Raw genomic sequence first — 22,297 nt, forward strand, 5'->3', positions numbered from 1 at the left:
ACACTTGGCTTCAAATCATCCTCCTGCCTCAGCTTCACGAAGCACTGGGACTACAGCGTGAGCCACTATGCAGGGCCTCAATCTTTTCTTTTGTTTTTTTGAGACTGGGTCTTGTTCTGTCGCTTATGCTGGAGTGTGGTGGTGCTCTCAGCTCATTGCAACCTCTGCCTCCTGTCCTCAAGGGATCCTCCCACCTCAGCCTCCTGAGTAACTGGGACTACAGGTGCATGCCACTACGCTGTCCTTTTTGTATTTTTTTCTTTTTTTTGTAGAGACAGGGTTTCAACGTGTTGGCCAGGCTGGTCTCAAACTCCTGGACTCAAATGATCCACCAGCCTCGGCCTCCCAAAGTGCTGAGATTACCGGCGGGAGCCACTGTGCCCGGCCATCAAGCATTTTTTTTTTTTCCCCTCGAGATGGAGTCTCTCTCTGTCACCCACGCTGTAGTGCAGTGGCGTGATCTTGGCTCATGCAGTCTCTGCCTCTGAGGTTCAAGCAATTCTCCTGCCTCAGCTTCCTGAGTAGCTGGGACTATAGGCACCTGCCATCACACCTGGCTAATTTTTATATTTTTAGTAGAGATATGGTTTCACCGTGTTGGCCAGACTGGTCTTGAACGCCTGACCTCAGGTGATCCACCCACCTTGTTCTCCCAAAATGCTAGGATTACAGGTGTGAGCCACTGTGCCCGACCCCATCAAGCGTTCTTATAAGGCACCGATCCCGTCCATGAAGGTGGAGCCCAAAGGCTCCACTCTTTTTTTTTTTTTTTTTTTTGAGACAGAGTCTTGCTCTGTCGCCCAGGCTGGAGTGCAGTGGCGCAATCTCGGCTCACTGCAAGCTCCGCCTCCCGGGTTCACGCCATTCTCCTGCCTCAGCCTCCCGAGTAGCTGGGACTACAGGCGCCCGCCACCGCGCCCGGCTAATTTTTTGTATTTTTAGTAGAAACGGGGTTTCACCGTGGTCTCGATCTCCTGACCTTGTGATCCGCCCGCCTCGGCCTCCCAAAGTGCTGGGATTACAGGCGTGAGCCACCGCGCCCGGCAGGCTCCACTCTTAATGCCGTCACACGGGGTTAAGTTCCAACAGATGGATTTTGGAGGGACATGGCATCGAGGTTGTAGCAGCGTTGCCGTTGTAGTAGGGAGCACAGATTTGCCCAGAGGCTCAGTTCAGCCTGCTCTGAGCGGGAGGGTCCCTGGGCGGCTGAGCCTCTGTACCTGAGCACGCAGGCCCCGGTTCGGGTCTGGGGTCTGCTCTGGCTGCCACCACTTCCCCAGCTGAGGCTGTGGCTCACTTAAGGCTGACTGTTTGCAGGGCCAGAATGGGTGAAGCTCTGCCCACTTGTCCCTGCTCCCTAGAGCTCTGTCCCAGTGATGAGCCACACCTCAGGGCTCGTTAAGTGCCACTGTTGGGTGCCATGCCTTGAGCTTGAGGGAGACTGAGAGGCCCAGAATGGCACTGGGGTGTTGATAGGTGGAGGTGGGGTGGTGAGAAGAGTCTGTGAGTACAAGTGGGGCCCGGGAGCTGCCCAGCCGGGGCAGTGCAAAGCAGTGAGGAGGTGAGGTCGAGGGAGGGGGCGTAGCCTCACTGCCCTCAGAGGGAGGGGCGTGGCCTCACCGGGCCCTCGGAGGGAGAGGGCGTGGCCTCAGTGCCCTCGGAGGGAGGGGCGTGGCCTCGCTGCCCTCAGAGGGCAGGCTCCCAGAGCAGGTGAGACCCAGCGCTTCCACACATGAATGGCCACAGCCGGAAAAGCAGATGCAGACCTAGTTCAGCACAGGCCGAGTTTGCTTTACTGGCTGAACGTGGCCTTAGGTACAGTCAGATCTCATTGATTTGGATCAGCCTCTTTGGCTAACTACTGGACTTTGGAAATGGAGGGCTGTTAAAAGTCCAGCTTCCTACTCAGGAAGGAATCCCTTCCCAGAGGGAGACTGAGTCATGCCCTGATGCCTGTGTGTTCCTCTGCCCCAGCAGTTGCCTCCTGGGATGTCCTCATTGGCAGCCTGGGTGTGGTGCTGCTGGAGCAAAAGGGAAGGGACATCCCCAAACCAGCCTGGAGGGTCTCGTTGGGGTGGAGTGGCGGTTGGCACAAGTCCCTGGGATGCTTGGCCTGCCCTTTCCCGTGTACAGGGAACCACCTGGCCTTGCCTGTAGAGCACTACATTTATTCCATGATTTCCTTTTTTTTTTTTTTTTTTGAGACGGAGTCTCGCTCTGTCGCCCAGGCTGGAGTGAGTGCAGTGGCCGGATCTCTGCTCATTGCAAGCTCCACCTCCCGGGTTTGCGCCATTCTCCTGCCTCAGCCTCCCGAGTAGCTGGGACTACAGGCACCCACCACCGCGCCCGGCTAGTTTTTTTTTTTGTATTTTTTTTTTTTTAGTAGAGACAGGGTTTCACCGTGTTAGCCAGGGTGGTCTCGATCTCCTGACCTCATGATCTGCCCGTCTCGGCCTCCCAAAGTGCTGGGATTACAGGCTTGAGCCACCGCGCCCGGCCCCATGATTTTCTTGATTCAGCTCTGGTCCATGGGGGCTGAGAGCCATGGGATGAGGCTATATCTTTATTCCTTCATGTATTTCTCACTGCTGGGGTCTTGGACCCTCTGCCCAGCACCTGCCTGTCAAGGGCTATATGTGGGCAGTGGGGCCATGGGGAATCCCAGGCTGCCTGGGCACAGACCCTCAGGGAGCCTTCCTGAAGAGTCCGGCTGGTGAGTGAGCCAGTGTCCTCAAGGAAGCTCAGGCCATGTGATCAGGACCAGCACAGCCTCATGCCTGCCTGTGTGGGAGGGCAGGCTGTGTCCTCTGTGTCGCTCAACCCTGATGTGCTAAATAGTGTGTCCTGGCCAGGCAGCTCCTCGGGCAGCTGGAATGTGAGCCCTGCAGCTCCACAGCCTGTCCCCGCAGTGCACCCGACCCCCGCAGCAGCACAGGCGGGGAGAGGTTATACGAGAGAGAAAGCAGCTGTGCCCTCTCCTGCTTTGTGTCTGTGATCCTCAGAGGCTACAGGCGTGTCCACTGCAGGAGTGGCAGCTGAGGTGCGATAGGAGAGGGTGCTTGGGCGTGAGCGTGCTAACGGGGCTTTGTCACTGCAGAGCTGGCCTCCACCCTGCTGGACGCCATCACCGATAAGGACCCCGTGGTGCAGGAGCAGGTCTGCAGTGCCCTGTGCTCCCTCGGGGAGGTGCGGCCGGTGGAGACGCTCCGTACCTGTGAGGAGTACCTGCGGCAGCACGACAAGGTATTTATGCTCTTTGGTGGGGATGATGTTGTCAGGGCCGTGGTCGGTTGGGGCTTACTTGGTTTGGGAAGAGACAGTCCAGCCAGGAGCAGTGGGTCGGGTGTTATGCAGGGGTGACCACATGTCTAAGCCCTCCCACGCCTGCCTGTGTCAGGATGGGTAACCTGCCTTGTCTCATCGTGTGTGGGGTGTGGCTGCATCCCCCCACCACGGCATTGTTCAACCCTGTTCGAGGCTCTTTTACTCACTAAGTGGAGGCCTAATGGCCGGGCTCTGTGCCTAGTGCCTGAGGGACAGACCATGGTCCCTGCTTGAGGGGCAGAAGGTTGTTTCGGAGAGAATCTCATCGACCTAAGGAGCCAGAAACACTGATAAGTGCTCAGAGAGTCCCCAAGGGTCCTGCGCTGCTGGTCTTCCTGCACCCTCAGGGAGGGGCTGCCCAGGAGGGGCCAGGGCCTTCCCTTGCGGTGCTGGAATGTCCTGTCCTCTCGCACAAACATTGCCCACTCGGGAGAGCTACAAGAGCCTCTTGGGAACTCTCTCTTCAGCCCCACAGGGATGCCAAATCAGTAACCCGAACCGCAGAACAGACGTGGCCCGGCTGGCTCTCGCCTCCCGGGATTTCAGCCTCGCCTGATCTTGGTTCAGTGGTTCTCTGTCACTGCTGACAGCGTTGGCACTGCATTGTTTGAAACTGTTATGCACTTTCTAGTTTTTCTCTCTGTGTGTGGTTTGGGCTGTTCTGGGAAGGGGAAGAGGCTTTTGCGGTATCGAAAGGTCATTATTCTTTTTGTTTTATTTAACATTTTGATATGTAAAAAGGGACCTCTGTACAATGTATTTCTTATCAGCTACCGTCTCCTGGGGAAAATGACCCAGTTCCATGAAAATATCTGCCCACTGCCATGGCCTGGTGGCACTTCTTGGGGCAGGGTCTCTCCGTTCTTCCTCTGTCAGCTGTCTTAGCTGTTGTTTTTATTTTTAGTTTTATTTACTTATTTATTTATTTATTTATTTATTTATTTTATTTTAGTTTTTTGAGACGGAGTCTCGCTGTCGCCCAGGCTGGAGTGCAGTGGCCGGATCTCAGCTCACTGCAAGCTCCGCCTCCCGGGTTTACGCCATTCTCCTGCCTCAGCCTCCCGAGTAGCTGGGACTACAGGCGCCCGCCACCTCGCCCGGCTAGTTTTTTGTATTTTTTAGTAGAGACGGGGTTTCACCGTGTTAGCCAGGATGGTCTCAATCTCCTGACCTCGTGATCCGCCCGTCTCGGCCTCCCAAAGTGCTGGGATTACAGGCTTGAGCCACCGCGCCCGGCCTATTTATTTTTTTTGAGATGGAGTCTCACTCTGTCGCCCGGGCTGGAATACAGTGGTATGATCTCGGCTTACTGCAAGCTCTGCTTCCCGGGTTCATGCCATTCTCCTGCCTCAGCCTCCCGAGTAGCTGGGACTACAGGCACCTGCCACCACGCCCAGCTAATTTTTTGTATTTTTTAGTAGAGACCAGGTTTCACTCTGTTAGCCAGGATGGTCTCGATCTTCTGACCTCATGATCCGCCCGCCTTGGCCTCCCAGAGTGGTGGGATTACAGGCGTGAGCCACTGCGCCCAGCCTTTATATTTATTTTTAGTAAACAAATTTATTTATTCTTTCATTATTATTATTATTATTTTTTTTTTTTTTGAGACGGAGTCTTGCTCTGTTACCCAGGCTGGAGTGTAGTGGCCAGATCTCAGCTCACTGCAAGCTCCGCCTCCCGGGTTCACGCCGTTCTCCTGCCTCAGCCTCCCGAGTAGCTGGGACTACAGGCGCCTGCTGTCTCGCCCAGCTAGTTTTTTTGTAGTTTTTAGTAGAGACGGGGTTTCACTGTGTTAGCCAGGATGGTCTCGATCTGACCTTGTGATCCGCCTGTCTCGGCCCCCCAAAGTGCTGGGATTACAGGCTTGAGCCACCGTGCCCGGCCGATATTATTATTTTTTTTGAGATGGACTCTCAGTCCATTGCCAGGCTGGAGTGCAATGACACCATCTTGGTTCACTGCAACCTCTGCCTCCCGGGTTCAAGCGATTCTCCTGTCTTAGCCTCCTGAATAGCTGGGACTACAGGTGTGCCCCCACCACACCCGGCTAATTTTGTATTTGTATTTTTATTATTTATTTATATATATTTTTTGAGACAGAATTTGGCTCTGTTGCCCAGGCTGGAGCACAGTGGCACGATCTCAGCTTACTGCAATCTCCACCTCCTGGGTTCAAGCAATTTTCCTGCCTCAGCCTCCCAAATAGCTAGGATTACAGGTGCCTGCCACTATGCCTGGCTAATTTTTGTGTTTTAGTAGAGATGGGGTTTCATCATGTTGCCCAGGCTGGTCTCGAACTCCTGACCTTAGTTGATCAGCCTGCCTCGGCCTCCCAAAGTGATAGGATTATAGGCAAGAGCCACTGGGCCCAGCATAATTTTTTTTTTTTTTTTTTTGAGATTGATTCTAGCTCTTTTGCCTAGGCTGGAGTGTAGTGGTGCAGTCTCGGCTCACTGCAAGCTCTGCCCCCTGGGTTCACGCCATTCTTCTGCCTCAGCCTCCCAAGTAGCTGGGACTACAGGCACCCGCCACCACGCCCAGCTAATTTTTTGTATTTTTTAGTAGAGACGGGGTTTTACCGTGTTAGCCAGGATGGTCTCGATCTCCTGACCTTGTGATCCACCCGCCTTGGCCACCCAGAGTGCTGGGATTACAGGTGTGAGCCACTGCACCTGGCTGCCCGGCCTAATTTTGTATTTTTAGTAGAGATGCGGTTTCACCATGTTGGTCAGGCTGATCTTGAACTCCTGACCTCAAGTGATCTGCCTACCTCTGCCTCCTAAAGTGCTGGGATTACAGGCGTGAGCCATCACGTCCAGCTATCAGCTATTTGTTTGTTGTTTTTTTTTTTTTTTAAGATGGAGTCTTGCTCTGTTGCCCAGGCTGGAGTGCAGTGGCGTGGTCTCGGCTCAATGCAACCTCTGCCTCCCGGGTTCAAGCGATTCTCCTGCCTCAGCCTCCTGAGTAGCTGGGATTGCAGGTGCCTACCATCGCGCCCAGCTAATTGTTTGTATTTTTAGTAGAGATGGGGTTTCACTACGTTGGCCAGGCTGGTCTTGAACTCCCAACCTCGTGATCCACCCATCTGGCCCCCCAAAGCTCTGGGATTACAGTCGTGAGCCACCGCACCTGGCCCATTAGCTCTTTTTAAAAAATTTACTTTATTTTTATTTGTTTGAGACAGGGTCTTAATCTGACACCCAGGCTGGAATGCAGTGGTACAATCACAGCTCACTGCAACCTCGACCTTGCGGGCTCAAGTGATCCTCCTGCCTCAGCCTCCTGAGTAGCTGAGACTATAAGCGTGTGCCACCACACCCAGCCAGCTGTCTTAGCTATTTTTGCCCCCTTGTGTTCCCTGTAGGAGTGCTAGGACTAGCTTGTTGGGAGGTTCATTAGAGTTGCACTTATTCATAGGTTAGTCTGACAGGGCTGCCCTCCTGCTTGGACAGGGTGGTTTTGTTACTGGAAAGGGGTCCTGATCCAGACCCCAAGAACTGGCTATTGGATCTCTCACAAGAAGGGTTTAGAGGCAAATCCACAAAGTGAAAGCAAGTTTATTGAGAAGTAAGGAAACTGAAGAATGGCTACTCGATAGAGAGAGCAGCCACTAGGTCTGCCGGTTGGCTATTTTTTGGTTATTTCTTGATGACGTGCTAAGCAAGGGGTGGATTATTCATGTGTTTTCCAGGAAAGTGGCAGGCAGTTTGTGGAATGAGGGTCCCTCCTTTTTAGACCTGACATTGCTGTGGCATTTGTAAACTGTCGTGGTGCTGGTGGGAGTGTCTTTCAGCAGCCAATGCATTATAATTAGTGTATAGTGAGCAGTGAGGACGACCGGAGGTCACTGTTGTCACCATCTTGGTTTTGGCAGGTTCTGGTCAGCTTCTTTTTTTTTTTTTTTTGAGAGGGCGTCTCGCTCTGTCGCCCAGGCTGCAGTGCAGTGGCCGGATCTCGGCTCACTGCAAGCTCTGCCTCCCGGGTTTGCGCCATTCTCCTGCCTCAGCCTCCCGAGTAGCTGGGACTACAGGCGCCCGCCACCTCGCCCGGCTATTTTTTTGTATTTTTTAGTAGAGACGGGGTTTCACCGTGTTAGCCAGGATGGTCTCGATCTCCTGACCTCGTGATCCGCCCATCTCGGCCTCCCAAAGTGCTGGGATTACAGGCTTGAGCCACCGCGCCCGGCCTGGTCAGCTTCTTTACTGTATCCTGTTTTATCAGTGGGGTCTTTGTGACCTGTATCTCGTGCTGACCCTGAATTATCCTGTGACTAAGAATGTCTGACCTCCTGGGAATGCAGCCCAGTAGGTCTCAGCCTTGTTTTACCCATCCCCTCTTCAAGATGGAGCCGCTCTTGTTCAAACCCTTCTGACAGTGCATCTACCCACTGATGTGGCTGTCCTCTGGGCTTTACATGAGCCTGGTGAACACAACACATGAGTGCCGGGCATTGAGCCCTTCTCTCTGTGGCTGAAAGGCCCCATTACCTGAGACATGCTGAAATCAGCGTCTAATTGTCAGACAAAATTAGGGCTGACCTTGCTATTTGAGGAAGCAGCCAAAGAATACTAAAGGTGGTTAAAAGAGTGCATTAGTCTGTTTTCACACTGCTATAAAGAACTACCTGAGCCTGGGTCATTTATAAAGAAAAGAGGTTTAATTGACCCACAGTTCCATAGGCTGTACAGGAGGCATGGCTGGGGTGGCCTCAGGAAATTTACAGTCGTGGCGGAAGGGCGAAGGGGAAGCAAGCATATCTTTACATGATGCCAGGAGAGCGCGAGCAGGGGGAGGTGCTACACACTTCCAAACAGCCCGATCTTGTGAGAACTCACTATCCCAAGAGCAGCAAGGGAGAAATCCACCACTGTGATCCAGTCACCTCCCAGCAAGTCCCTACCCCAATACTGGGAATTACGATTCAACATGAGATTTGGGTGGGGACACAGAGCCAAACCGTATCAAAAAGACTTTGTTATTTTTAGCAGTTTGTAACAAAATGTAAGTCTGCTTTGTAGGGGAGAAAAAGGGTGATGATACCTTTCCTCACCCATCATAAGTGTCATGGCTGACAGTTCCATAACAAAAGACAGATTAACAAGAGAAAAGCATGACAAGCTTATTTCATCACAGTTTAATGTGACATGGGAGCCTTCAGAATGAAGGCCCAGAGACCCAGGGAAGTGATCTGATTTTATGTGTAGGTTCGAAGAAACGGGCAGCTGTGTAGAAGTGGACTTGGATGGCGGGTGTGAACCATGGAAGCATACTGGGGGCACCAGCAGGGCCCATCTCGAGTTCTCCTGAGCCTCTCTGACTAGCACTCTTTCCTCCAGCTGGGGCAGGACCCCTCTGCAGTGGGGGTCTGAGACCTACAGTCAAACAAGGTTGGCCAGATAATTTTTTTTTCTTGAGACAATCGTATTCTTTTACCCAGGCTGGAGTGCAGCGGCACAAACGTGGCTCACTGCAGCCGTGACCTCCCGAGTTCAAGTCATCATCCCACCTCAGCCTCCCAAGTAGCTGGGTCTACAGGTGTGAGCCACCACGCCCGGCTAATTTTTTGTGTTTTTAGTAATGATGGGGTTTCACCATGTTGGCCAGGCTGGTCTCAAACTCCTGGACTCAAGCATTTTACCTGCTGTGACCTCCCAAAGTGCTGGGATCACAGGCATGAGCCACCAGCACCCAGCGAGAATTTCTTTATGGCCAGGTTTTACACAGAATGGTGGAGGAAATTAGAGTGATATTTACAAGTTTTTTTTGTTTGTTTGTTTGTTTTTTTTTTTTGTTTTTTTTTTTTTTTTTGAGATGGAGTCTCACTCTGTCGCCCAGGCTGGAGTGCAATGGTGCAATCTCGGCTCACTGCAACCTCGGCCTCCTGTGTTCAAGTGATTCTTTGTCTTAGCCTCCCAAGTAGCTGGGATTACAGGTGCCTGCCATCACGCCGAGCTAATTTTTGTATTTTTGTAGAGATGGGGTTTCACCATGTTGGCCAGGCTGGTCTCATACTCCTGACCTCAAGTGATCTGCCTGCCTTGGCCTCCCAAAGTGCTGGAATTACAGGCGTGAGCCACCACCTGGCCAATATTTACAGGTTTTATGACTGCCTTGGGGGAGAATGGGGGGAGAGAGGGGAGGGCAGAGCAGGTCTGAGAGGGACTTTGCTCCTGAGGCCTCCATTGTGGGGCATCCTCCTCTGAGCCCCAGCCACTCCATGCTTGTCCTACTTTGTTTCTGATTTTACACCTTTTCTAGCCTTTACAGTTTTTTAACTGAATTTTTAAAAAGTCTTCCTTCACAGTTGGCATATTTATATATGATACACATGCTGAGCTGGAAGCACTGACCCTGTGGGCTGTGACCCTTCCCAGGGACCTCGCCTGCCCTAGTCCTCTTCTGTCGTCTCCTCCTGCAGACCGCCTCCATAGGTTTGGTCACTACCTCCAGTGTCTGCCTTTTGTTTGTGGGTCTCACCGCAGCTGCACTTCGCTTGGCTGTGTCTTGCCTGGATAGCAGGCATGGTTCAAAGCCCGCTGAGTCTCTCCAGAAAGACGTGGAACAACAGGGAAAAGCAGCGCCACGTCCCCCTCCAGGCCTCAGACGTCAGCGCAGTGTCCTGGGGTACCTCAGACACCAGCGCAGTGTCCTGGGGTACCTCAGACGTCAGCGCAGTGTCCTGGGGTACCTCAGACGCCAGCGCAGTGTCCTGGGGTACACCTGGAGCTTTACAGGTTTCAGCTCCTGTCTGGCATCTGTGTTTGTGGTTCTGTCTTTACGAGCCCAGAAGCCCATGACTTCGTAGAATGTGACCTGTTCCGCCAAGGGGTGCTGGGCCTCACAGTTTTAGACACGTCCAGTCTTGTACACGTCAGCCAGGGTCCCGCACAGGACAGACAGACTCCTCAGGGGCCGTCAGGCCATGGGGAGGGACGGGATTTGGGGAAGAGAAGCAAGAATAGTAAAACTGGATTTTCAAATTCTCTGAGTAGAAAAACTCAAACTCACATTGTTTTCTCTGCTCTTACACCACACAACAATCAACACAGAAGACATCTGTGACCAAATGTGGGGGATTTCTCTCCACCAGCAAACAGCAGTCAGTTGTGCAGTGGACACCGGCTGGGTGTCCTCAATTCAATTCCGACACCATCCACCTGGAGGTCGTGTCAGACCCCGCAGGTGGAGGGCTCAGCCCCACACGATGGCCCCGCTTCTGATGCCAGTTGCAAGCTCCAGGTGTGGCCTGTGCTTCTGACCGACCTGCCATGAATCAGAGTTTTCACGACCCCCTCCTCGGGTTCGATGAATTGCAGCAGCGGCTCACAGAACGCAGGGACAGAGAGGCCCTGCCTTTACCCATTTATGACACAGGCTGTGACGAAGGGTGCGGATGCACAGCAGGTGGAGGAGACGCTTGGGGCAGGAATGGGGAGGGGCGTGGAGCTCCTGGCCCTCCTGGGAGCCACCTCTAGGCACCTGCATGGGTTTCACTACCGGAAGCTCCTTTTGAGTTTTTGTGCGCAGTTGCACGCATGCTCACTTGAGGCATTCTTCCCTTACCAGCCGAGTGTTTCTAGAGGAAGGCCATATACTGTCTAAACACTACCATTTCACCTCAGTATGCTTGCTGGAGCCCATTCACCCAACTCCTGAGATCCTCTAAGGAAGATGCTGTCACCAGCCTTAGGTGTTTTCTTTCTTTTTTTTGCTTATTCTCCCATGCAGAAGTTTTAGGTGTTTTCCATCTGTTGTGAGACTGTCTTTCCCTGGTGCTGGCAGTGACCGGTTATTATTTTAGAGAGACGCCTAAACAACTGCCTGACCATCACCTGATGACTGCCTGACATTCCTAGCTGGGGGCCTCTCCTGCCCTCTTCATGTCTGCCTAGCGGCCTGCTCTAACATCCTCTCGTCCAAGGAGACCCGGGAGCAACCTGGAAAACTAAATTCCAGGCTATGACAGACAGAAAGGGAGATTGGACACACCTCGTTGTACCTGCTCCCTTTTGAAGTTTGTACAACCAATGAACTTTAGGTTAAAACAGATCGTAAGTCTGACAAAACAGATTCTTTGTAGCAGTAAAATCCCAGACTGGACTCTGGCATAGCATCACGTGACAGATGGTGGGCTCTGAAGGAAATAAAAGTATTTTACCCCAAAATCTATTCTTGACATATTTTGAAATGACCCTGCAAAACCATATTTTGTGGGGAAAATTGCATCTGTGGAGAATCTCCTTCCGTTTCCAGGTCTTTTTCTGATCTAGAAGAGATTTAACTAAGAGTCTAACACCTTTAAGGTCTGAAGAGAGACATTTACCATCTATTATCTCTGAAGCCTGCTACCTGGAGGCTTCATCTATGTAACAAGAACCTTGACTTTCACAAGCCCCTTTAATTCAGGCATTTCTTTCTGCTGACTTCAAGTCTTCAGGCAACGTTTAACTCTTTTTTTTTTCTTCTTTTTTTTTTCCTGAGAGGGAGTCTTGCTCTGTTGCCCAAGCTGGAAGTCATTGGCACGATCGCAGCCCACTGCAACCTCTGCCTCCTGGGTTCAAGCGACTCGCCTGCCTCAGCCTCCTGAGTAGCTGGGATTACAGGCGCGTGCCACCACACCAGCTAATTTTTGTGTTTTTAGTGGAGACCGGGTTTCACCGTGTTGATCAGGCTGGTCTCGAACTCCTGACCTTGTGATCCGCCCACCTTGGCCTCCCACAGTGCTGGGATGACAGGCGTGAGCCACCGTGCCCGGCCAATTTAACTCTTTTAACTAGTTGCCCATGAGAAAATCTTGGAATCCACCTGTGCCCTGTGAGTGCTGCCCGAGACGCCCGCCTTTCTAGGCTGAAGCAGTGCACACCTTCTGTGTATTGACTTACGTCTTTGCCTGGGATTCTGTCCCCTAAGACGTATAAAACCAAACTAACCTGACCATCTTGGGTGTACTTTCTCAGGTGTTCCCTGGGCCATGGTCACTCATAGTGGCACAGAATAAACCTTGTTAGGTATTTTAGAGTTTAGCTTTTTTGTCAACAGTATTTTTATTCAAAGGGGCTCATTACTGTGTTTGCTTTCCTTGAAGAACTTTCCTGAGTGGGCCTTTTCCAGCTGTGATTGGAGGCAGGGCTGTAAAAAGTATAGTATTTTTTTCTTTTTTTTTTTTTTTTTCTGAGGCAGAGTCTTACTCTGTGGCCCAGGCTTGAGTGCAGTGGTGCAATCTCAGCTCACTGCAACCTCTATCTCCTGGGTCAAGCAATTCTCGTGCCTCAGCCTCACGAGTAGCTGGCACTATAGGCATGTGCCACCACTCCTGGCTAATGTTTTTTTTGTATTTTTAGTAGAGATTGGGTTTCGTCATGTTGGCCCGGTTGGTCATGAACTCTGACCTCAAGCAATCCACTGCGTTGGCTTCCCAAAGTGCTGGTGATGTAGGATTCTTCTTCTTTTTTATTTATTTTTTATTTTATTTGTTTATTTTGAGACGGAGTCTCACTCTGTCACCCAGGCTGGGCTGGAGTACAGTGGCACAAACTGGCTCACTGCAACCTCTGCCTCCCGGGTTCAAGCAATTCTCCTGCCTCAGCCTTCTGAGTAGCTGGGATTACAGGCACACGCCACCACATATGTCTCATTTTTTTGTATTTTTAGTAGAGACGGGATTTCACCATGTTTGTCAGGCTGATCTCAAACTCCTGACCTGATGATCCACCCGCCTCGGCCTCCCAAAGTGCTGGGATGACAGGCCTGAGCCACTGCACCCAGCCATAGGAGTCTTCTTCTTGGTCCCTTTGCAAGCCCTAGCAATGCCCCACCTGGGCCTTGCCCAGCCACACTGGCGTGCCTCAGCTTGCCTACGTTATAGCTTGTAACCGTGTTTGGTGGTTCCTGAGCTCTTGTACCACACCCAAGAAGAATGAGGATACGGTGGACATAGAAGGGTGAGGAGGGCAGAGAAGAATTTTATTGAGTGATGAAAATGGCTCTTAGTGGAGAGGGGAGCTGGAGAGGAGATGGGAAGGACAGGTCATCTTCCCCAAAGTCAGGCTGTCTCTTCACCCGAGTTAGGCCAGCTCCCCTCTACCAACTGAGTCTGAGTCTGGGGTCTTTATAGGCACAGGGTGAGGAGTGTGTGCTGATTGGTTTGTGAGTCTGCAAAAGAGGTTAAAGTGAAGACACCACTCAAAGGTGGGCATGACGGTGTAGAAAGCCAATTAGAAAAGGGTAGGTATATGTAAAATAGGTGAAGGGTGGGGATCAATCAGAGGAAAGCATGCCAGACAGGAAGACAGGCTCTCAATCCAAAATGAGGATTTAACTTGTAGCTTGACTTTAAACTATCTTCGGCTTAAGGTGGGGTTTCTCGGGGGACCCATCCCTCTCTGCCTAGGCATTTGGCTGCCTCCTGTCACCATCATGGGGATTACAGGCATGAACCACCATGCATGGCCAAAAATGTTGTACTTATGCCATAAAATCAAACAATTCAAACCAACCCCGGAACAGAAGTAATACATAACTTTCTTTTTTTTTTTAATTCAGGGATGGACTCCCTCTGTTTCCTAGGCTGGAGTGCAATGGTACAATTTTGGCTCACTGCAACCTTGACCTCCAGTACACAAGTGATCCTCCTGCTTCAGCCTCCGAAGTAGCTGGGACCACAGGCGCACCACCATACCTGGCTAATTGTTTTTATTTTTGTAGAAACAGGGCCTTACTATGTTACCCAGGCTGGTCTTGAACTCCTGGGCTCAAGCGATCCTCCCACTTTGGCCTCCCAAAGTGCTGGGGTTTACAGGCATGAGCCACTGTGGCTGGCCCCTATCCATTTTTTGTAAAATGTAGATTCCTATGCCTTTTTCATGGGTTCCTATGTTTTCCAGTTGCATAACCCATTGCAGACTTGCTGAGCCAGCCTGTCACCCTGCACTGAGCACCCAATCACCAGGATGCAGAGTGACAGATGGAGATGCCAGTTGTGAGTGGAATCTGCAAAGATTTCCCTCAAACTTTCTCATATATGTGAAGAGAATTAGTAGCTAAAGATGGAAGCATAATGCAACTTGAGCTGTGTTTCCATGACTAAGAACCAGAGGAGATGGCAGCTGTGGGTCTGGTCGGGTGGGTATTAATGCCTTGCTGCACCCGAGCTGCCCCTCCCAGCAATGGGTCCGGTCAGATGGGTATAAATGCCCTGCTGCACCCGAGCTGCCCCTCCCAGCAGCGGGTCTGGTCAGAGGGGTGTAAATGCCCTGCTGCACCCAAGCTGCTGCTCCCAGCTCAGCCGTGCTCTGACTAGATAGAACCAGACGAGTTTACACTGATTTTCAATCATTTCCCCCCACTTCCTGCACTATACCAGCCGTGCTGCCCCGGCAGCTGATCCACCCACTTAGAGCCTCGGCTCTGTGACGTCCCAGATGGGGATGGGCTTCTCAAGGACTGCATCGTCTCCTGCCTGGGAAGAGTGTCCAGATTATGAAAGTCAGAAACCATAGGCTGGGTGCCAGGGCACACGCCTGTAATCCCAGCACTTTGGGAGCCTGAGACAAGAGGATGACTTGAGTCCAGGGGTTTGAGACCAGCCTGGGCAACATAGACGCCATCTCTAAAAAAATAAAATAGGCCGGGCGCGGTGGCTCACACCTGTAATCCCAGCACTTTGGGAGGCTGAGGCGGGCAGATCATGAGGTCAGGAGATTGAGACCATCCTGGCCAACATGGTGAAACCCCGTCTCTACTAAAAATACAAAAATTATCCAGACGTGGTGGCACGTGCCTATAGTTCCAGCTACTCAGGAGACTGAGGCAGAAGAATTGCTTGAACCCGGGAGGTGGAGGTTGCAGTGAGCCGAGATCATACCACTGCACTCCAGCCTGGGTGACAGGGCAAGACTCCGTCTCGAATGAATGAATGAATGAATGAATAAATAAATAAAAATAATTAGCTGGGTCTGGGTGCAGTGGCTCATACCTGTAATCCCAAAATTTTGGGAGGCGGAGGTGGGTGGATCACTTGAGGCCAGGAGTTCAAGACCAGCCTGCCTGGCCAATGTGGTGAAACCTCATTTCTACTGAAAATACAAAAAAAAAAAAATTAGCCAGGAGTGGTGGCGCATACCTGTAGTCCCAGGTACTCAGGAGGCTGAGACATGATAATCACTTGAACCTAGGATGCAGAGGTTGCAGTAAGCTGAGATTGTGCCACAGCACTCCAGCCTGGGTGACAGAGCGAGACTCCATCTAAAAAAAAAAAGAAAAAAAAAATTAGCTGAGTGTAGTGTTGTGTGCCCGTAGTCCCAGCTGCTTGAGAGGTTGTGGCAGGAGGATCTCTTGAGCCCGCAAGTTCAAGGTGCAGTGAATTATGATCGCACAATTGCACTCTAGCCTGGGTGATGGAGTGAGACCCTGACTCCGAAAAATAAAATGTAACCAGGCGCAGTGGCTCAAGCCTGTAATCTCAGCCAGGTGCGGTGGCTCACGCCTGTAATCTCAGTACTTTGGGAGGCTAAGGCAAGCAGATCACAAGGTCAGGAGTTCAACACCAGCCTGGCCAACATAGTGAAACCCCGTCTCTACTAAAAATACAAAAAGTAGCCAGGCATGGTGGTAGGCGCCTATAGTCCCAGCTACTCTGGAGGCTGAGGTGGGAGAATCGCTTGAACTGGAAGGTGGAGGTCACAGTGAGCTGAGATTGTGCCACTGTACTCCAGCCGGGGTGACAGAGTGAGACTCTGTCTCAGAAAAAAAAAAAAAGAAATGATTCTCTAATACAGAATTTAAATACAGTCTACCTGCAGAAGCCTTAAAGGAAAGGGAGTCATGTGTAGCCTGTGGGCAGAGGTGGCTGGCACAGTGAGACTGATCCCCCACCAGCCTCACTCTTGCCTCACTGCGGCACCAACACTCGAGGATGGGAAATCTAACAGTGAAAATCAACCCCAGCTGAAGCTCTTCCCCACAGAACTGGCAGGTTCCACGTGGACTTCGTGTTCCATGCTGAGGCTTGTGACCTACACTGGCTATTTTCAGGAACAAAAGTCACTCCCACTTGTGGGCCTAGGGCTAGACCATGATAGTTTATAACTCGTTCCGCGGAGTGACAGTGAGCACGCCTGTCTGTTACTGATGCTGGGACTCAACGCTTGAGACAGTTGCGTGATTCTGAACACGTGTGCCACAGCCACCTACGGCAAGTGTATGTGGGCCTGGGAGCTGCCTGGCGCTGCCCTTTCACCGGCACTGCTTCACGCCAGGGCCAAGTGCATGTCAAGTGGTTGGGTGTCAACTTCAAATAGTTTCTGAACAAAACCAAGGCTTTCACGAAGCTCCCAAGCCTCCCTACTATTGTTTCTCCTCCAAACAACCTTGTCATGCTCTCCTTCAAGTGTCCTTCATGGCTGTCTTCACTGAGCGGGTAGCACTTCTCCCATGTGGGCCCACCCCCACCTGCCATGGCTGCCATAGCTGTCAGAGTGCATGAGGGGAATGCAGACCCCGTGACCATCAGTGTCTCATATGGCTTGAATCTGTGTCCCCACCCAAAGCTCATGTTGAAATGTAATCCCCGGTGCTGGAGGTGGGGCCTGGTGGGAGGTGACTGGATCCTGGGGGCGACTTCCCCCTTCGGTGCTGTCCCCATGATAGAGTTCTCAGGATCTGGTTGTTTGGAAGCGTCTGCTCAGGCCGTGTAAGATGTGCCTGCTTCCCCTTCATTTTCTGCCGTGACTGTGTTTTCCTGAGGCCTCCCCAGCCATGCTTCCTGTACAGCCTGCAGAACCATGAGCCAATTAAATCTCTCTTCTTTGTAAGTTACCCAGTCTCAGGTATTTCTTCTTCTTTTTTTTTTCTCTTTGAGACAGTCTTGCTCTGTCGCCCAGGCTGGAGTGGCATGATCGGCTCACTGCAACCTCTGCCTCCCGGGTTCAAGCTTTTCTCCTGTCTCAGCCTCCCAAGTAGCCGGGATTACAGGTGCCCGCCACCATGACAGGATTTTTTTTTTTTTTTTTTTTGAGACAGAGTCTCGCTCTGTGGCCCGGGCTGTAGTGCAGTGGTGCCATCTCAGCTCACTGCAACCTCTGCCTCCCAGGTTCAAGCGATTCTTTTGCCTCAGCCTCCCAAGTAGCTGGGACTACAGGCGCCCGCCACCACACACGGCTAATTTTTGTATTTTTAGTAGAGACGGGGTTTCACCACATTGGTCAGGCTAGTCTTGAACCCCTGACCTCAGGTGATCCACCCGCCTCGGCCTCCCAAAGTGCTGGGATTACAGGTGTAAGCCACCGCGCCCGGCCCGTATTTTTTTTTAGTAGAGATGGGGTTTCACCATGTTGGCCAGGCTGGTCTCCAGGTGATCTGCCCCTCTCGGCCTCCCTAGGTGTTGGGATTATAGGCGTGACCCACCGCGCCGGGCTCGGGTATATCTTTATAGCCATGTGAGAATGGACGACAGAGCCTGTGGGATGCTGGACCGCCCTGTGCCGGCCCCTCCTGGCGCCATGTTGCCTGGTGCAGGCTGCTCTCAGGGTGGTGGAGGGAGGGGCCGTGGTGGGTGCATCATTGGGGAGGGGCTGTCAACACAGGGTGGCCGGGTGCCCCCGGGTCCTTTCCTGGGTTGGGCAGTAGCCTCCTCTGCTGTGTGCCCCTGCGGGTCCCAGCTTTCAGTCCCAGTCCTTGGTGCGTCCCCAGTTGAGGCAAGGACGGTGTGTGCTCTTTGGATTTACAGTGGGGGTGGTGGTCAACAGGAGAGCTGTTTAGGGGTAGGATGAAGGCAGGTGTTGGACTCTGCGGAGGGTAACCTGGGAGGTAGAGGGGCCTCGGGCCGTGGCAGAAGGTGGTGTGGTGGGTGGTGTTTTTCCTTAGCAGCCTTGGGGAGGGGCCATTGGATATAAGCACTAGCCTAGTGGCAGAGACTGAGGCAGAGACTGAGCTGGGGACAGGAGGGTGCTCCTCCTCTGACAGGGGAGGGCAGGGCAAGGAGGCCGAAGGGTCCTGGGAGCGTCATGCGACTGGGAGACCCTACTGGCTACCCCTGGGGGAGAGAAGTCCGCGCCTTTCCCTCTGCATGTTGGTTGTCTGGAGCAGTTATGATAACGCTCCACCTTCTGGAGATGGGCCGTGAGCGTGAGGCTTGCAGGTCTGCCTTTAGGACATGAGGAGTGATCAGGTGTACCCCTCCCCTCCTGTGCTTGAGGCAGAGAGATTTGTGCAGTTTCATCTCCTAGAGACAGTGACAGGCACTCAGAGTCTGGGCGTGAGGCTCACCTGGGACCGTCCTGGACGGCGTCTCTCCGCAGCTGGCGCACCCATACCGAGCGGCGGTCCTGAGGGCCATGGAGAGGGTCCTGAGCAGTCGCGCCAGTGAGCTGGACAAGGACACAGCCAGCACCATCATCCTCCTGGCCTCCAGCGAGATGACCAAGACGAAGGTATTCAGCAGGCCCTCTGGCCTCGCAGACTCAGGCCTAGCTTGGGAAGGGAAGCTGCTTCTTGACCTTGCTACCCAGCAGCCTTGAGAGTGTAGGGGGTGTTTGGCTGCCCTGGGCTGGCAGAGGCCCTTTGGTCCCATGCACCACCCTGCAGGGCGGGGGATGGTCCCCTGTGATTTTCAGAGGCAGCAGCTGAAGCAGAGAGCAAGTTGCCAGAACTCAGCACACACAGGACCACGGTGTGCTTGCAGCCGTCGCCAAAGGACGTGCCCGGCACTGGGGTTGGAGCAGGGCTCTGGTGGCCTAACTCTCTCTGGGCCCTGAGCACAGTCCCCTCTCACCAGCGCTCTTCTGCTCCTGTGTGTGGGGTCTCCTGGCAGCAGCCCCTCACCTCTCACCAAGGCTCTGCTTCTCCTGTGCGTGTAGGGTCTCCTGGCAGCCCCTCAGCAGGGGAGGCTGTGCCCGCCACCTTCCCTGACCCGCACTTTTTAGGGACACTGAAAACAGCGTGCGTTTGTCCGAGGCTGGCAGCCACTGAGGGCAGAATGTCTTGGTCTCGCCTTTCGGGAGATTTCAGGGAGAGGTTCTCCTTGCTGGTGTTTTGGGTTCAGGACCTGGTCTGGGACTGGCAGCAGGCGGCGAGTGGCGTCCTGGTGGCCGTGGGAAGGCAGTTCATCAGCAAGGTGATGGAGGAGCTGCTGCGCAAGCTGCACCCCGGGACCCTGCCTCACTGCGCCGTGCTGCACACCCTCGCCAGCCTCTCGGTGGCCAATGGTAGGTGGCGCACAGCCTGCCCCAGGAGGAACACGGGGCACTGGAAGGCTTGGTGGAGGCCTTTGACAGTGTCCTCTCTCACAGCGTTCGGCGTAGTCCCCTTCCTGCCATCCGTCCTGAGCTCCCTGCTGCCTGTGCTGGGCATGGCCAAGCAGGACACGGTGCGTGTGGCATTCTGCTCCGGTAAGAGGCGGCCTCGTCACCTTCTGTCTCAAGTGCCTCTTTGTTGGGGGGATGTGCCTGGGCATGCATGTTTTAGGGGGGACAGGTGGGCCTTTTAGGCTGCAGGAAGGGAGGCTGTTGGAGGGAGGGGCCCCCTGGCTGAGGCTGCTGGCTGGTTGGGCGGTCCATGTGGGCTGACACAGCCTGTCTCTTGTTTCTCTCTGCTCCCGGTGAGCCCCTCCACCTTACACTGCGGGTCCACCGAGGCCTGGACATGCCTGGGCGGCAGCAAGAGACTTCTTCAAAGCCATGATTTTTTGTTTTCCTCCCCGCTCCAGGCTAGAAAAGTGTCCGCTCTCTGGGCATCCCAGGACCCAGGGGATGGGGCCACATTCATTCACCCCACCCTCTGCCAGGAGCCCCGTTCCTGGCAGCAGTGTCCACAGCCCTCTGTGTGCCTGGCAGGGGACTGCGGGCATGTCATGGACCTGGACCTTGTTTTCCACTCCCACTGACAGTTGGGGAGTGGTTGGTGGGATTGGAGGCATTCCTGTTAGTAGGGGGTGTGGAGATTGGAGATCCTGAGGTGCCCTTAGTGCCCTCACAATCCACGGCCTCGTGTTCCCAGTGTCCTATGTCAGGAAGACTACCAGCCCTGGTAGCTGGCAGGGAGGAGAACGGGACCGTCGTGCCCAGGGGACCAGCCCTTGTAAAGACCCAGGCCTGTGGGGCAGGGGTCTGTTAGGTTCCAGGCCTCCTCTCCAGGCAGCAGGTATGGGAGGGCCCAGTGAGGGGGGTGCTGGTAGGGCCTGGGCAGGGTGTGTTTTCGAAACGGGGGGCGTGGTTACAGGGCTGGGCTGGGCTCCGTTGACTGAAGGGTTGGTTTGGAGCATTTGGACCCGCCTGCTCTGCTCATGGTGACTTTGGGTTCAGATCACAGGGCTCCTGCCACCCTGTCCTCAGCCCCTGCGCTCCGTCTCTCCTGGCCCTGCTCTTTGACAGATGCCTTCATCTTTGGGGCTCTCCTTCACAGGCTCTCCCCCACCCATGGGTGAGGGCAGGGCCTCTTAGGTAGAAGGGATAGTAACCCCGCGTGACCCAGTTTTGGCTGAAAATGGGATTGGTGCCAGGATGGGGGCAGCTGCACACGGAGCCAGGTGTGAAGGGGCAGAGTGGAAGTGGGTCTGGGTGTGGACTCAGCTAAGGTTCCTGGGGCGCAGGACATGCTGTCCGGGCTACAGGGCGGAGACTGAGAGCAGGGCAGCTGGGACGCCTGCCGAGCCCTCCGTCTCTGTGCTGCACACTCATCGCCCCCCCGCCACTCCTCTGGGAAGCACATGGCCTGATCCCTGCAGCCACTGAGGCTCTCAGCAGAAACAGACTCGCAGTTCTGACACCTCTTGCTTACCTTCCCCTTCATGGGGGACCTGCGGCTCCTCCAGGCCCTACCATGCTGGCATTTTCCTCCATATGTCAAACACATGGGTTCAGCCAGCAAAGATTCCGTGGGGCCTCCTCGTGTGGGACGTGTGCTGCCCTGTTTGCATCTGAAGGGGATGGGGGTCCTGCTGGCTGGAGCAGCCTGGGGCCAGAGGATGCCATATCAACTGGGTGAGGCCTAGTGGTGGGGGGGATGGCAGGCCTGCGTCCACTGCGGGAGGGTGCAGGTCCAGCCGGGACAGGCAGTGTGCCAAGGACAGGAGTGCCCTCAGGGCACTGCAGCCAGGAGGCGAGGAGCTACAGGGAAGGCTCCCAGTGCTGGAGGCACAACTGGCCTGGCCACACCATCCAGCAGGGCAGACAGCCAGTAATTCCTCCCAGCCGAGGAACCCCTCCAGTGGAAAAGGTGGCAGCAAAAGAAACAGACACTAATTGGAGATGTAGATGGTTCAGGAAGAAGAAAATAGCAGAGAAAGAAAATCTCTGATTAATATCCTCAGGGAAATAAGTGGGCATCATGCATTCTCAGGACAAGAGGTGTCACCATGGAGAAGCCACATTTAGAGAATAAAATTGACCTGTGAATTAAAGATGCCATAATAGAAATGGGAAAAATATAGAAAAATTGGAAGAGAAAGTTGTGGAAATTTCCAGAAAATAGAGGAAAAAGGCAAAAATATGGAAAGTAGGAGAGAAAGAGAAGAATGAACTAGCAGGCTGAACCCTGAGGCCAGCATTCCAATCAGAGGCACCCTAGAAAGAATGGACAGAGACAGGAGGTCAAGAGATGGTGCAAAAGCATGCCCCAGTGGCTGGGCGCGGTGGCTCATGCTTGTAATCCCAGCACTTTGGGAAGCCGAAGTGGGCAGATCACTTGAGGTCAGGAGTTCAAGACCAGTCTGGCCAACATGGTGAAACCCCGTCTCCGCTAAAAATACAAAAGAATTAGCCGGGTGTGGTGGCACATGCCTTTAATCCCTGATACTCTGCCTGAAACAGGAGGATTGCTTGAACCTGGGAGGCGGAGGCTGCAGTGAGCCAAGATTGCACCACTGTACTCCAGCCTGGGTGACAGAGTGAGACTCTGTCTCAAAACAAACAAAAAAAATCAAAACTAGCTGGGCATGGTAGCTTATGCCCACCTGTAATCCCAATACTTTGGGAGGCCA

The 22,297-nt window shown here is 53.4% G+C and overlaps 1 protein-coding gene and 1 long non-coding RNA gene across 50 annotated transcripts in view; both read left to right on the forward strand.

Moving 5' to 3' along the window:
• The window catches only part of MROH1 (maestro heat like repeat family member 1), a 119,108-nt gene that overhangs the window by 18,783 nt on the left and 78,028 nt on the right, over positions 1–22,297 (forward strand). For 40 of the 49 annotated variants that reach the window (XR_001446916.3, XR_013397557.1, XR_013397553.1 and 37 more), the window contains 4 exons: positions 3,098–3,243; positions 18,621–18,752; positions 19,364–19,526; positions 19,611–19,709. Coding sequence is in view for 36 of the 49 variants with exons in the window: in XM_077944584.1 (XP_077800710.1) it covers positions 3,098–3,243; positions 18,621–18,752; positions 19,364–19,526; positions 19,611–19,709 (540 nt within the window). In the remaining 13 variants the exon portion in view is untranslated. Of the gene's footprint in view, positions 1–3,097; positions 3,244–18,620; positions 18,753–19,322; positions 19,527–19,610; positions 19,710–22,297 lie in introns of all 49 variants that reach the window. The other 9 variants (XM_077944603.1, XM_077944605.1, XM_077944607.1 and 6 more) reach the window with 3 other exon arrangements.
• On the forward strand, positions 12,467–14,668 carry LOC144330923 (uncharacterized). The gene is made up of 2 exons (XR_013397570.1): positions 12,467–12,744; positions 14,108–14,668. It is a non-coding gene; the product is annotated as an uncharacterized LOC144330923 (long non-coding RNA).

The sequence above is a fragment of the Macaca mulatta genome, chromosome 8 (assembly GCF_049350105.2).
Source record: "Macaca mulatta isolate MMU2019108-1 chromosome 8, T2T-MMU8v2.0, whole genome shotgun sequence".
Classification (NCBI taxonomy): domain Eukaryota; kingdom Metazoa; phylum Chordata; class Mammalia; order Primates; family Cercopithecidae; genus Macaca; species Macaca mulatta.